Source organism: Morus notabilis, unplaced genomic scaffold (genome assembly GCF_000414095.1).
Source record: "Morus notabilis unplaced genomic scaffold, ASM41409v2 Scaffold307, whole genome shotgun sequence".
In the NCBI taxonomy this organism is placed as follows: domain Eukaryota; kingdom Viridiplantae; phylum Streptophyta; class Magnoliopsida; order Rosales; family Moraceae; genus Morus; species Morus notabilis.
Window position 1 is genome coordinate 783,314 of NW_010361515.1, and position 15,246 is coordinate 798,559.

The 15,246-nt window shown below is 42.1% G+C and overlaps 2 protein-coding genes across 2 annotated transcripts; both read left to right on the forward strand.

Annotated features, from left to right (window-relative positions):
- The first annotated feature begins 1,532 nt into the window (after positions 1 to 1,532).
- On the forward strand, positions 1,533 to 4,501 carry LOC112091939. Its single transcript, XM_024166722.1, has 6 exons — positions 1,533 to 2,159; positions 2,242 to 2,375; positions 2,547 to 2,682; positions 3,060 to 3,390; positions 3,910 to 4,130; positions 4,433 to 4,501. The coding sequence occupies exons 1-6, from the start codon at positions 1,533 to 1,535 to the stop codon at positions 4,499 to 4,501; spliced, it is 1,518 nt and encodes a 505-aa protein (XP_024022490.1).
- Positions 4,502 to 9,530: 5,029 nt separating this feature from the next.
- LOC21408931 (casein kinase 1-like protein HD16) lies at positions 9,531 to 14,992 on the forward strand. The gene is made up of 16 exons (XM_010099832.2): positions 9,531 to 10,294; positions 10,972 to 11,106; positions 11,209 to 11,282; positions 11,382 to 11,451; positions 11,544 to 11,599; positions 11,717 to 11,788; positions 12,059 to 12,153; positions 12,258 to 12,324; positions 12,425 to 12,554; positions 12,687 to 12,905; positions 13,016 to 13,161; positions 13,406 to 13,580; positions 13,741 to 13,831; positions 13,921 to 14,078; positions 14,184 to 14,372; positions 14,463 to 14,992. The coding sequence occupies exons 1-16, from the start codon at positions 9,860 to 9,862 to the stop codon at positions 14,520 to 14,522; spliced, it is 2,172 nt and encodes a 723-aa protein (XP_010098134.1). The 5' UTR covers positions 9,531 to 9,859; the 3' UTR covers positions 14,523 to 14,992.
- The last annotated feature ends 254 nt before the right edge of the window (positions 14,993 to 15,246 follow it).

Consider the following 15,246-nt stretch of genomic DNA (forward strand, 5'->3'; position numbering starts at 1 on the left):
ACCGGCCAACCTATGCGGTCGACCGAACTGAAGGCTTACCGGTCGACCGGTCCGGTCGACCGGTGTGCACACTACCGGTTAACCGGTAGTGTTGCACTGCTCTGTCACCGGTCGACCGGTTGACACGGGATTTGACCATGTTTGGCCTGAAATTGCTGTTTTGACCCCTGTTTTTGGGGAGAACCCAAATTAGCTTCATTTGGGGACTTGAGATAACTGGATTAGCATCTTTAATCCTTGATTTGAGATTGAAAACCCTTAGAATGATAATTTGAAACATGAAAATGGATTAGGGCACACTAATAGGAAATCTTGGTTGGAAATTGAGATTTGGATTGCTTTAGGAATGAGAATTAATCCTAAAGTGTTGTCTTGCATCAGTGATCGCTGAGGATTCAGACTAAAGGGGCTTGAGGAAGCGGAAGCCGGAAAAGGCAACGCTAGTCCTAGGTTTGTTAGTGCGAGGTAGGATTTTTATCCCTTTTCCTTGTGAGCCTGTTTTCAAAAGGATTTCGGCCTTGAAAAGGTTTTAAAGAAAGGGATTGGTTTGCGAAAGAAAAACGTTTTGAAAACCATGGCTTGTTTAGTCATGGAACCTCATGGCTTGTCCAGTCATGGGGCCCACGGCTTGAGTAGTTCGTGGGGTCGTATTAACGATTTCAAAATGTTAATGAATGATTTCTTAAGCTAAGAGATCTTGTGAACTGGTAATAGAGTCTATTGCTGTAAGCCTAGATAGGATGCGGAGAGTGTATCCTCGGGGGGAGAACCCGAAACTCGGTCTGGGTAGGCGAGGCACTTGGTTAGGTAAGTAATTTGTACTAATTACTTGCTGAAGCCTGTAAAACGGTTATTTACAGTTATATTTCCTTTGAGAAAAAGGATGTGAGGTTCCGGCTGTTCCGTCGGGACTGAATGTCTTATTTTATTTACTTATTCATTTATATATTTCCCTCGCACATTTATTATTCATTTATTTATAACGTTTATTTCAAATTATATCCTATTGGGCCTTTTGCTGACGTTTTATGTTTTAAATGTATTAAACCCCTCCTAGGAGACTCTTGGAGCGGTGCACAGTAGCCGGATATTGCTACGGAGAAGCTAAGTTGTGCTGCTGTTAGAATCAAGTGAGGATTGTGGTCATCCTCTGATATAACTGTAAGGAATTTGAGAAATTCTGTAAACTTATATAATATTTGGATTTACTAGACTGTGGTTGATGTCTATTGTAATGATTATTTACATGAGCATGTATGTACGATACTGTATGTCCTGTGGGGTGAAGCCCTGTGTGTCAGAGGCTCTGGGATTCTGTAATGTAATTTATTCATATTTTAATGCAGTTAAGTGTGGGGCCCGGTTGGGAACCTACTTTATTAATCCCAAATCGAGCTCCACGTCACCTTCCCCGTTTGGGGGGCGTGACAAGAGTGGTATCAGAGCCATAGGTTAAGAAACCCCCGGATTGTACATACATGTGTGACATCTGTAATCCACTGAATAGTCTAGTTTTATTTCAGTTAAAAGAAATGGCGCCTAGCCGTAGGCCCGTTAATCAACCAGCACAACAGAATCAGGGATTTATGGATGCCATGTATGCTTCCTTTCTAAGCATGGCTACAAGAGCTCAAAACGAGCGGCCGGTTGAGGATAGGAAGCAAGGTTACTTCCGGAAATTTAGCCGTGCGCCTATCCCCTCGTTTAATAGTGAGGGAGGACCCCAGGAGGCAGAGTTCTGGTTAGACTCCATAGTCAAACATTTGAGTACTATAGGAGTTCCAAATGAATACTGGGTGGAATTTACGGTATATAAGATGGAGGGCTTAGCGAACACTTGGTGGAAACAGGTCAAGAGAAGAATGGATGTTACAAGACTGACCTGGGAGCAATTTGAGACACTGTCCAATGAGCAGTATTTCCCTCAGAGTTATAGGGAGGAAAAAGCATTAGAATTTATGTCTCTGCTGCAAGGTGATATGTCTGTAAGGGAATATGAGGCCAAGTTCAATGACCTATCCCGGTTTGCGCCATCACTAGTGGAGTTTGAACCCATGAGGTGTCTTAAGTTTGAGAAGGGTCTCAAGAATTCTGTGAGGAGGTCATTGGTGGCCTTAAGGATTCGGAACTTCTGGGATTTGGTAGCTGCTGCTACACGGGTGGAACAGGATAACTTGGCCTATCACTAAAGTAAAGAAGCAACGGGTCAAGTCTCTGTCTCTGGTAGACCTTCTGTCTCAGGTGGACCACAGCGGAGTGGTAGGAGAAACCGCAACCAGGGGCAAACGGTTGGGGAGATGGCAAGCGGTGGCAGTAGTTCGTCAGGGAGTGACAGAAATGCTCCGTACGGGCCCAGGTGTCACCATTGTGAGCAGGTGGGCCATATTATGAGGAATTGTCCTTATCGGCCGCCGGCTCAATAAGCCCAAAGTGACGCTTCCTACAGTCAATAAGGGCCACCACCATACATGCCACCATATCAGCCACAACAGATGCCATACCCCCATGTGCCGACTTATCAACCACCTCCGTTTACACAATTTCAGCCTCAAGCGCCGAGACCGGTACAACCACCTTTGCCGCAACAGTATAGGCCTCAGACCCAGCGGCCAAATGTTGGTGACAGAGGGAAAGGGAAAGTACAGGGACAAGCTTATGTCCTGGCAGGAGGTAGTTCTGGAGGTCAGACCAGCAACGCGGTGGTCGAGGGTATGATTCTAATCTCTCACTCTTTTGCTCACGTGTTGTTTGACACAGGTGCCACACACTCGTTTATATCAAGTTCTTTTGTTCGGGCTTTGAAACTGAAATCTGAGAATTTAGAAGTCCTGATGACTTTGAACTCTCCACTGGGATGTGTGGAGGTACTGAGTGTGTGTAGATCGTGTGAAATCACGATTGGAAGCGAGCGAATGATAGCTGACTTGATTATCCTTCCGATGAGCCTGTTTGATGTGGTCCTCGGAATGGATTGGTTATCGGAATACGGAGCAATTGTTGATTGTTACCGTAGGAAAGTGACTCTGATGACTAAGTCTGGAACATCGATTTCTTATCAGGCAGATCTGAATCCAGTCTTAGGAGAACGAATGTTGAAGTACAGTGTTGGGGGACGGAGGAATCTAGCCTGTTTTTCTTTCCTTCTTGCTTTGGAAGGTGAACCCGAGATAACTGGAGATAGTGCGGGAATCCCTGTAGTGGATGAATTTACGGATGTATTTCCTGATGAGCTACATGGTTTACCGCCAGATCAGGAAATTGAATTTTGTATTGATTTAGTTCCGAGAACGGCACCTATTTCCATTCCTCTATACCGGATGGCTCCGGCGGAGATGAAGGAATTAAGAACGCAGCTTGAAGAGCTGGCAGAAAAAGGGTATATCCGGAATAGTACTTCCCCTTGGGGTGCACCGGTGCTATTTGTGAAGAAGCACGACGGATCTTTTCGGTTGTGTATTGACTACTGTCAATTGAATAGGGTAACTGTGAAGAACAAATACCCACTGCCGAGGATTGATGAGTTATTTGATCAGTTGTGTGGATCACAGTTCTACTCTAAGATTGATTTGAGATTTGGGTACCATCAGCTGAAAATCAAGGAGGAAGACATTCTGAAGACTGCATTTAGAACTCGGTATGGGCACTTCGAGTTTCTAGTAATGCCGTTTGGGTTGACGAATGCCCCGGCTGCATTCATGGATCTACTGAATCGTGTTTTCTGGCCGTACTTGGATCGGTTCGTGGTCGTCTTCATTGATGACATACTAGTTTACTCGAAGACTTGGGAAGAACATGCGCAGCATTTGAGAATTGTCCTTCAGACTCTTTGAGAACACCAATTGTATGCTAAGAAGGAGAAGTGTGACTTCTGGCTGACAGAAGTGAAGTTCCTTGGGCATGTGATCTCAGGACAAGGAATATCTGTCGATCCTTCTAAGATCGAGACTGTGCTACAGTGGGAAAGGCCGAAGAATGTTGTGGACATTCGTAGTTTCCTCGGACTTGCAGGGTACTATCGGTGTTTCGTGAAAGACTTCTCGAGTATTGCTGCACCGCTGACTCGGTTAACCAAGAAAGAAGTCAGATTCCAGTGGGACGCTGAGTGTGAAATTGCTTTTCAGGAACTGAAGGTCAGACTGACTAGTGCACCAGTCTTGACTATTCCTGATAGTGAGGAACCATATGAGGTGTATTCTGACGCCTCAGAAAGTGGGCTGGGATGTGTCTTAATGCAAGGTGGACGCATGGTAGCGTACGCATCTCGCCAATTAAGACCACATGAACAGAATTACCCCACTCATGATTTGGAACTGGCAGCGGTAATATTTGCTCTGAAGATATGGAAATGTTATCTCTATGGAGCAAAGTTTCAGGTCTTTTCTGACCATAAAAGTCTGAAGTACTTGTTTACTCAGAAAGACTTGAATCTCAGGCAAAGGAGATGGGTGGAGTATATGGAAGATTACGACTTCACTCTACAATATCATCCGGGAAAAGCTAATGTGGTGGCTGATGCCCTTAGTAGGAAGACGACGGGGACTCTGACGTCATTAGCTTTGGAAGATTGGAAAAGGACTGAAGTGGTGAGTGAGTATGATCTTCAGTTCTATGAAGATCATAACCAGGCTATGGTGTACAATCTGATATCTACACCGGATATTGTGCAACGGGTTAAGCATAATCAATTGCAGGATCCACACCTCCAAGGAATCTGGATTCGAATCCAGAATGGAGAGCAATTCGAGGATTGGAGAATCCGAGAGGATGGAGCCTTGTATTTCCGCAACCGCCTTGCTGTTCCTAAGGCGGGTGAGGTAAAGAAAACGATTCCGCAAGAAGTACACAAATCGAGGTATGCTATTCATCCGGGAAGTACAAAGATGTACCAGGACCTGAAAAGACAGTACTGGTGGAGAGGCATGAAAAGAGACGTTCGTGAGTATGTCTCAGAATGTGTGACTTGCCTCTGGATTAAAGCTGAGCATCGGAAGCCGGCGGGAGAGTTACAACCTCTTCCTGTCCCTGGATGGAAATGGGAGCACATTACTATGGATTTTCTGATGGGGCTACGGAGAATCGAGCTGAAGCACAATGCCATCTGGGTGGTGGTGGATAGGTTGACGAAGTCTGCGCATTTCATAGCATTCCGTACAACGTATTCTCAGAAAATTCTGTCAGAATTGTACCTGGAGCACATCGTGAAGCTACACGGAGTGCCATTGTCTATCACGTCAGATCGTGACACGCGTTTTAATGCAAGGTATTGAAGGAGTTTCCAGGAAGCCATGGGAACAGACTTGAACTTCAGCACAACATTTCATCCTCAGACTGATGGGCAATCTGAAAGGGTAATTTAGATTCTAGAGGATATGCTTCGTGCTTGTATTCTGGAATTTGGCGGGAATTGGAAGAAATACCTGCATCTAGCTGAGTTTGCTTATAACAACAGCTATCAGGCCAGTATTGGAATGACACCGTTTGAAGCTCTATATGGTCGTCCTTGTAGGTCACCTGTGTGTTGGATGGAACCAGAGGATCGACTGAGCACTGGGCCGGAAGTCATTCAAGAAAATAATGAGAAGATAGCTGTAATTCGGGAACGACTGTTGACAGCTCAAAGTCGTCAGAAAAGTTATGCTGACAGAAGGCGTAGGCCTTTGGAATTCCAAGAGGGCGACTTTGTCTTGCTGAAGGTTTCCCCACGCAAGGGGGTTATTCGGTTTGGTGTGAAAGGGAAACTTGCACCAAGGTATGTGGGACCATTCCCGATCGTGCAACGAATCGGAGTGGTGGCTTACCGGTTGGCCTTACCGCCTGAATTATCTCACGTGCATGACGTGTTTCATGTCTCCATGCTTCGGAAATGTCAACCTGAGCCGGAAGCTATAGTACAGTGGTTTGATGTTCCGATACAGTATGACGCGTCGTATGAGGAGGCACCAGTTCAAATTCTTGATCAGAAAATAAAGAGTCTGCGTCATCGTGAGATTCCTCTAGTAAAAGTATTATGGCAGCACCATAGAGTTGAGGAAGCGACATGGAAGCTTGAAACAACGATGCAGGAGTAGTATCCGCATCTGTTCACACTTTGAGGTAAGCTTTAATTTTGGGCACGAAATTGCCTAAGGGGGGTGGAGCTGTAACACCCTGAAGAATTAATTGAGATTAATTAAGGTAATTGAGATTATTAGTGTGCTTAATCTGGATTATTAATTGAGTTTTAATTAATAAATGTTTCTGACGTGTGAGTTTAAATAGTTTCAAGGTATTTAAATTATTCTCAGTAATTTATTTTAAACCAGAAGTGTGTATGGGCGCATTTTTGGACTGTTCTTTTACAATATTGTACACCTGTCATTTTCTTTTCCTTTTCCTTTTCTTTTCTTTTCCTTTTTCCTTTTCCCTTTCCTTTCTCTTTCCTTTCCCGTGCGTCACTCTCCCTCACTCTCTCTTTCACTCTCCCGTGCTCTCTCTCACTCTCTCCCTCTCTCATTTTTATCCCAAATCAAACGAATCTTGAACCAAGGAAAGATTTAAAGAAGTTTTCAACGTCAAGAGAAGGATTCGAGGTAAGATTACTGAAAGAACCTCTCTTGAATCTCAAGTTTTTGAATTTCAAAACCTATTTTTGGTTCAAACCGGATTTTGATGGTTTTTGAGTAAAACTAGAGTAGAAATTGGAGATCTTGGGTTCTTTGGAGTTGTCTTAGGACCTAGAACCCAGATCTAGTGGTTTTCCTTTGAAATATCTCGATTTGGGACTAGATTTGCAGGTTTTGGACTGATTTCTGCGAGCTTCTCTCGCGCAGCTGATTCCACCGGTCGACCAGATCACATGGAAACCAGCCGACCTATGCAGTCGACCGAACTGAAGGCTTACCGGTTGACCGGTCCGGTCGACCGGTGTGCACACTACCGGTTGACTGGTAGTGTTGCACTGCTCTGTCACCGGTCAACTGGTTGACACGGGGTTTAACCCTGTTTGGCCTGAAATTGTTGTTTTGACCCCTGTTTTTTGGGAGAACCCAAATCAGCTTCATTTGGGGACTTGAGATAACTGGATTAACATCTTTAATCCTTGATTTGAGATTGAAAACCCTTGGAATGATAATTTGAAACATGAAAATGGATTAGGGCACACTAATAGGAAATTTTGGTTGGAAATTGAGATTTAGATTGCTTTAGGAATGAGAATTAATCCTAAAGTGTTGTCTTGCATTAGTGATCGCTGAGGATTCAGACTGAAGGGGCTTGAGGAAGCAGAAGCCGGAAAAGGCAACGCTAGTCCCAGGTTTGTTAGTGCGAGGTAGGATTTCTATCCCTTTTCCTCGTGAGCCTGTTTTCAAAAGGATTTCGGCCTTGAAAATGTTTTAAAGAAAGGGATTGGTTTGCAAAAGAAAAACGTTTTGAAAACCATGGCTTGTTTAGTCATGGAACCTCATTGCTTGTCCAGTCATGGGGCCCACGACTTGAGTAGTTCGTGGGGTCGTATTAACGATTTCAAAATGTTAATGAATGATTTCTTAAGCTAAGAGATCTTGTGAACTGGTAATAGAGTCTATTGCTGTAAGCCTAGATAGGATGCGGAGAGTGCATCCTCGGGGGTAGAACCCGAAACTCGGTCCGGGTAGGCGAGGCACTTGGTTAGGTAAGTAATTTGTACTAATTACTTGCTGAAGCCTATAAAACGGTTATTTACAGTTATATTTCCTTTGAGAAAAAGGATGTGAGGTTCCGGCTGTTCTGTCGGGACTGAATGACTTATTTTATTTACTTATTCATTTATATATTTCTCTCGCACATTTATTATTCATTTATTTATAACGTTTATTTCAAATTATATCCTACTGGGCATTTCGCTCACGTTTTATGTTTTAAATGTATTAAACCCCTCCTAGGAGACTCTAGGAGCGGTACACAGTAGCCGAATATTGCTACGGAGCAGCTGAGTTGTGCTGCTGTTAGAATCAAGTGAGGATTGTGGTCATCCTCTGATACAAATGTAAGGAATTTGAGAAATTCTGTAAACTTATATAATATTTAGATTTACTAGACTGTGGTTGATGTCTGTTGTAATGATTATTTACATGAGCATGTATGTACGATACTGTATGTCCTGTGGGGTGGAGCCCTGTGTGTCAGAAGCTCCGGAATTCTGTAATGTAATTTATTCATATTTTAATACAGTTAAGTGTGGGGCCCGGTTGGGAACCTACTTTATTAATCCCAAATCGAGCTCCACATCACCCACCCCGTTTGGGGGGCGTGACAAATATTTACATTGAGCTATGTATTTAATGTTACCTTTATTGTCGACCTACTCTAATGTGTTGAAGTGCTCCCAAACTATTGAGGTGCGCTTACATTTTTTCTTGAAACTTGCAACACTTGCACTAGCACTTTCACTTGCCTCTCCTCTACGCCCACCATCATTACGACCACGACCTCTAGTACGTCCACCACGGCTCGGATTTGCAGTTTCCTCAGCGGCTCTTTCTGGTGTTTGCGATTCCTGCATTTAAAAAACATTAGTAGGAAATTATCCTTCTTCAATGTTGAATTGGGCATCAACGGGAATATCACCACCATAACCGGAAGAATTCATTATGAAAAATAAGAGAGATCGAGAGCACTTTGAGAGAGATTAAGAAAGATCGACAGATTAAGAGAGATTAAGCGAGATTTAAGCGAGATTAAGAGAGATTTGAGAGAGATTGAGAGAAATTAAGAGATGATGAGAGTTTATGGGTGAGGAAAATGGTTGGGGGAGGGGGGTATTTATAGAGAGTTTTTTGACTTGAAATTTTTTTGTCCCCTAAAAAATTCGGCTCCAATAGTAACAAATTTTTGGGCAGGTTGGGTTGAATTCGGGCAACTCAGACAACGGCAAAAAATAGAGCCGTTGGAGTCGGGCAAAAAACACAACGTTCAAAATTCAATCGAGCGGATGGAAAAGAAGGACGCGTGCTAACAGTTAATTATTCAGGGAAAAAATTTATTATTTTTAAAATTTTAAAAACATTTTGCTACAAGGCCAATAGTTAAGGGAAGACAAGTATATGTCCTGAAATAAAAAACCAATCTTTAGCATGATGATGAACTTGGAAACAAGATTTCAGTTATGTCCAAATCAACTCAAAGTTTCCCAAGCCAGTCTTTCGATCCAAATGTGGATCCAGATAAAATTCCATCCAACGGGCTAATCCTCACACACCTACCATAATTTGGTATACCGACATACAGGATCTCATTTCCACCTCGTAAGTCGTAACGCTACAGCAGTAGCAGCACCGCGTGGTGGCGGGGTTAATAATGACAAAATTCGATTAACGAAGCCCTATTTCGTAATTTCAAACAATAAAAATGCGAAAGACTCTTGAGAACTCAATACCAATCGTCCATCTCCATAGCATCAACGTCTCCAATTAACCCATGCGATTAAATCCTAAAAGTTTCCGAAAATTATTTTTTAAAATAAATTTAAGTTCTCATTGATTAAATTAAAATCAAAATTCCTTCTTTCTCTGCAAGTCCGGTTTTCTTCTTCTCCGAGTCGACGCTCTTTCTCTGATCCATTCGAAACCCTAACTTATCAGCCGCGATCCCGCTCTAATCGGCTCTGAAATCTTCCAAATTTGCGATTAGAGGTAGAAAATTCGGGTTCGGAAATATTCATCGGTGATCGCCGGCGAGGTGGTTGATATTTGTCGGTGAGTTCTTCGTCGGAATCAGAGGGGTTTGGGGGATTTTTCGCGGTGTTTTTTTCGAGGCATTGGACGGTGATTGTCGACGTTTGTGAGATTCTGAAACTGCTCGGGAGTTTTCTTGGAAGAGGAGCATGAGAATCGAAGGATGAACGATGCCGGTACTGCGTAGCGGAGTGCGCAGGGGCAGGGCAGCAGCAAAGAAGCAGCAGCAGCAAGAGCCGAGTCCGATCGAGGCGGGGGAGGCGATCGCGACGAGGACAAGGCGGCGGCGGGCGGCGGCGGCGGCAGCGGCGGTGCCGAAGAACAATACCAACAGGCAAAAAGCGCAACGGGAGCCGCCGCAGCAGAAATTGGTGGCGGATGAGAAGGTAGCTGTTGCACCGGCTGCGGTTAAGGAGAAGGAGAAGGAGAAGGAGAAGGAGGAGCAATACAAGGGATTGAAAAAGAAGGCATTTGAGGTTCAGGCTGGTGCGGCGGAGAAGGAAGAAGTCGGGGAGAAGCCCATGGATGACGACAGTGGGGCCCGGAGTAATGACAAGGGTCACGCCGCTGAGGACGAGGGAAGCACCGCTCCGCTTCCTGAGAAGGTTTGATTTTTCTTCCTTTTTTTGGTCTTTTTGTGATATGTAATGGATTCTTGTTGAATGTTTGTAGTGATTTGATTTTCTACGGTGAGTCACTTCCCCCTTTTGCGAGATTGTGAGAAAGTTGGCGTCTTTTACCTCGATCGAACAAGAATTTGTTTCTTTCCCTTTGCATTTTGAAAGGGAATTGGGTGCATTTTGAAACTTTTTGTGAAGATTTGAGTGATTCTCAGTTCATTAAGAATTGTTAGTTGTTGCAGTTACAAAAATATTTCCTCGCATGTCGCATCTTTTTTGAAGTAGCCAAGAGTTGCGCTTGACTGGATTTCGCTATATCTACTTATCGATTTTCTTAATAGAATTATAATACATGGTAGCGCCTGTTAGCTGCGTTGTAAAATCTAAGAGATCACATGCTTATAGCTGAAACCCCTGCCAAATTATCAGGCGTCAGAGTCAATTAAAGTCTTTGGATCGCTTAAATAGAGTCTCGATTCATGGAAAGCAACTATTTAGTATTTACTCCACATGAGGATATTATATAGTCTAGGTTGCAGAATTCTTAATTGCACGTGAATAGCTGCAGAACTTGGTTACTCTAGCTGCTTATTCTTTTGGGTTCTCTTGAGGACATAAATTTTGCTTTTATTGTTGTTCACTGGTGTTTACTGTCACTTCAGGTTCAGGTTGGAGGTTCCCCATGGTACAAATTAGAAAAGAAACTAGGCAAGGGGGGATTTGGACAAGTGTATGTTGGTCGGCGTCTTTCTTCTGTAAATACAATTGAGAGAAGTACTGGTCCCGGAGCTTTGGAGGTATGGCCTCCATTCTGAATTATTCTGCTTGTTGAGTTTTTCTTTTCTGTCTCTTTACCTTTGTTGTTTTTCTGCATTTCCACTGTGATATTTGTGTCTTAGGTGGCTTTAAAATTTGAGCATAGAAGTAGTAAAGGGTGCAACTATGGACCACCTTATGAGTGGCAAGTTTACAAGTGAGTATGGTTCGAGAGTTTCTTTTCTTTTTTTTTTTTTTTTCCCTTTCATCCTAATCATGCATGAAAGTCAATTACATTCCTTTTGTTCGTGTACAGCACGCTTGGTGGCAGTCATGGCGTTCCGCGAGTGCACTATAAAGGTCGGCAAGGTGACTACTATATCATGGTATGTGGTTCTTTCTTTTGCTTATTGCTTTTGTTTCTTTGGAGTCTAGACCTTGTTTGTTTCAAATTCTTTGACAAAAATGATGCCTTCAGGTTATGGATATGCTGGGCCCAAGCTTGTGGGATGTGTGGAACAATAACTCTCACACGTAAGTCATTTAAAAATGGATCTTCTACGCAAAGATATATGCTTGTTTATCTTGTGAATCCTTTTCTTCCCCTTTCTGTTGCTAAATTAAAGTTTTTCTTTCTGTTTTTACATGTAGAATGTCCATTGAAATGGTTGCTTGCATTGCCATTGAAGCAATATCAATACTGGAAAAGATGCATTCTCGAGGGTAAGATGCTTTGCTGTAGAACATTCATATTTATGGTTATCGTGAATTCTTTTTCTTGACCCCCTGCTTCTCATTCCCGCTTACTATTGTTTGGATTCAAATTTTTGGACTGTTCTATTTTAGAACTTTGGACAGCCTCCTTTACATGAGCTTTTTCCTCCTCAAATTTATATACTTCTAACTAGGAATGAAAAAATCAAGTGCTGGACTATCGCATTATTATTGGCCCTCACTGAAATGCAATTTGATTTCTCGAGAGCCATCTTGCAGGTATGTACACGGGGATGTCAAGCCAGAGAATTTTCTTCTTGGACCTCCAGGGACTTCTGATGAGAAAAAATTGTTCTTAGTTGATCTTGGTTTAGGTAATATTTTTGCATGATTTTTCTAGAAAGCATTCATTTGTCTTCATTTTGAGTTACAGTGTTAGAGGTAGTGATCCTACTTTTTACTTATTTGGTGTAATCAGCAACCAGATGGAGGGATACTTCAACTGGTAAGCACGTTGAATACGACCAAAGGCCAGATGTATTCAGGTATAAACGCTAACTGCTGCTTGGTTGGTACCCTTCAATTCTTATGCTACTTCCTTTTTCCGTGTTTATCTCAGAAATCATAACTATTCTTGTTTGACAGAGGAACAGTACGTTATGCTAGTGTACATGCTCATCTAGGGAGAACTTGTAGCAGGAGAGATGATTTAGAATCTCTTGCATACACACTTGTATTCCTTCTCCGTGGTAGACTGCCTTGGCAAGGATACCAGGTTGGGGATTTTTTTTTTTATTTTTTTTGTTTATAATTACATACATATGTATGCGCGCGCGCGCGCACACACACACACACATATAACTTAAAGATGTTTGTATATGCTTTTTTAACGTGATGACATTCTCAGGGAGAAAATAAAGGGTTCCTTGTCTGCAAGAAGAAGATGGCGACATCACCAGAGGCCTTGTGTTGCTTCTGCCCACAGCCTTTCAGACAGTTTGTTGAATATGTGGTGAACTTGAAGTTTGATGAAGAACCCAATTATGCAAAATATATATCGCTCTTTGATGGCGTTGTAGGCCCAAATCCTGATATTCGCCCAATTAACACTGAAGGTGCACAGAAGGTACTTCATTCTGTATGTTTGTGTAATTCAAGTTACTATTGGCCTGGCAAATGTGTATTTTATTCCGCCAAATATCTAGTATCTAATAAGTACTTTATCTCTTTCTGAAGCTTATTAACCTAGTTGGCCAGAAGAGATCACGGCTCATAATTGATGAGGAAGAAGAAGACGAGCAGCCGAAGAAAAAGGTTAGAATGGGAATGCCAGCAACACAGTGGATTAGTGTCTATAATGCTCGTCGGCCGATGAAGCAGAGGTATTTGTTGCTATGTCGCCCATTTATGCTCTACTTAGTTTTGGCTAGGAGCATAGTTTTGGCCTGAGAGCATCCACTTTACCGTTACTATATTTTGATTGTCTTTTTTGTTGTGCGTTATAGTTTCTTTGTCATTCTCCGTTCCTTTTTAGTCTTGAATTATGTTCCCTGAAGAACAGAAGAATAAATTGTTTAAATCACATTGATAAGGTGAGGATGTAACAGTTTTTTCTTGCTATTGTAGGTACCATTATAATGTAGCAGATGCAAGGCTTTCTCAGCATATTGAGAAAGGGAACGATGATGGATTGTTTATCAGTAGTGTTGCCTCTTCTCAAAATCTATGGGCTCTAATTATGGATGCGGGCACTGGGTTCTCTGCTCAAGTTTATGAACTTGCACCGTGTTTTCTTCACAAGGTACGGGCTGATATTGGCCAATCTACCGCATGTTTCTGCTGAGAGCATTTTGACTGACAGTTGAGAATTTTGCTCCCATGTGATGGGGGCATTCATGTGGGTGTACAAGTGTCATTTGCGTGTATAGTTTTTGACATAGTAATTGTTCTATTCTCTGCAGGAATGGATTATGGAGCAGTGGGAAAAGAACTATTACATCACTGCAATAGCTGGAGCTACTAACGGAAGCTCGCTTGTAGTGATGTCCAAAGGTTAGTCTAAATGGTTCAAAAGCTTGGTTTTCCTGCAGCAGGATGATTTTTATTGTTCTTTTTTAAACGTATGGTTGATTGAAATTCAGGTACACAGTACGTGCAGCAGTCCTACAAGGTCAGCGACACATTTCCGTTCAAGTGGATTAACAAAAAATGGAGGGAGGGCTTCTATGTTACAGCAATGGCTACCTCTGGAAGTAGATGGGGAGTTGTTATGTCACGTGGTGCAGGCTTCACTGACCAGGTAATCATCTATTTGATTTTTGAGTGCCTTTTGAGGCGTAATAACTTTGAAATGTGACAAGTTTGGAGAAGCAATCTGACACATTGACAACATTGTCGTAATTAGGTGGTTGAGTTAGATTTCCTTTACCCCAGCGAAGGTATTCATTGCCGCTGGGACACTGGATATCGTATCACTGCAACTGCAGCGACATGGGATCAAGCTGCTTTTGTTCTCAGCATGCCGAAAAGGAAGCCTCAGGATGAGACGCAGGAGACGCTTCGCACCTCTGCTTTTCCTAGCACCCATGTCAAGGTGAATTCTCTATTCTTGAATAGTCGTGTTTATTTGCAAGGTATGATTTCCTATAACTCTTGGAGTAAAACCTTTTTGTGCTTCTTGCAGGAGAAGTGGGCAAAGAACCTTTACATTGCCTCTGTTTGTTATGGGCGGACAGTTTCTTAAGCCTGCCAATATATTTATTTAGCTGTGGAAGTCGGATCTTACGTAGCCCTAGGTCTTCAGTAGGGGATCTTAACTTCCTCCAAAGAGCAATTTTGTTGACTCAAAGCTTTTAATTAATTGTAATTAAGTTATAGGAACTTTTAGGAAAAAACTGTCGGTTACTTGTGTCAAATTGTGTGCAAAGTCTTTGATGTCAATGATTAATCAAAGTTCATCTTCTCGAGGAACGGCGTGAATAAGATATTCCTGCCTCTACAATGACTTGCAAGTCTCAAGTAATAATATTTCAGCCAAAGGAAAAAAAAAGTCATCGACCAGGAGATAGCAGTTCTGTAGCACAATTTAAGAAAACCTAGTTGTTATTCCTACCATTGATAAGACAACACGTGTCAACAAAGAAATAAAGTGTCTTGCTCGACAATATTATGAATTTGACCCTTTAATTTGACTAACGATTGTATCAATGTTCAGAAAGTTGTGATCTGGGAAATCAAAAATATTTACTTCGTCGTGTTCGCTCTTTTAGATCTTTTCTACGTGTAAAGAATGACGACTTTTAAGTCTAGATGGATTTGAATTTTTAATTTTTAATTTTTGTAGTTAAAATATTTTTAAAAATATCACATTAAATTTTTTTGTTATAATTAAAAATTTTAAGAAAATATAACATTCCAATTCAAATTGAAAATTTGAATCTACAAAATAAATGAGACTTTAATTTTAA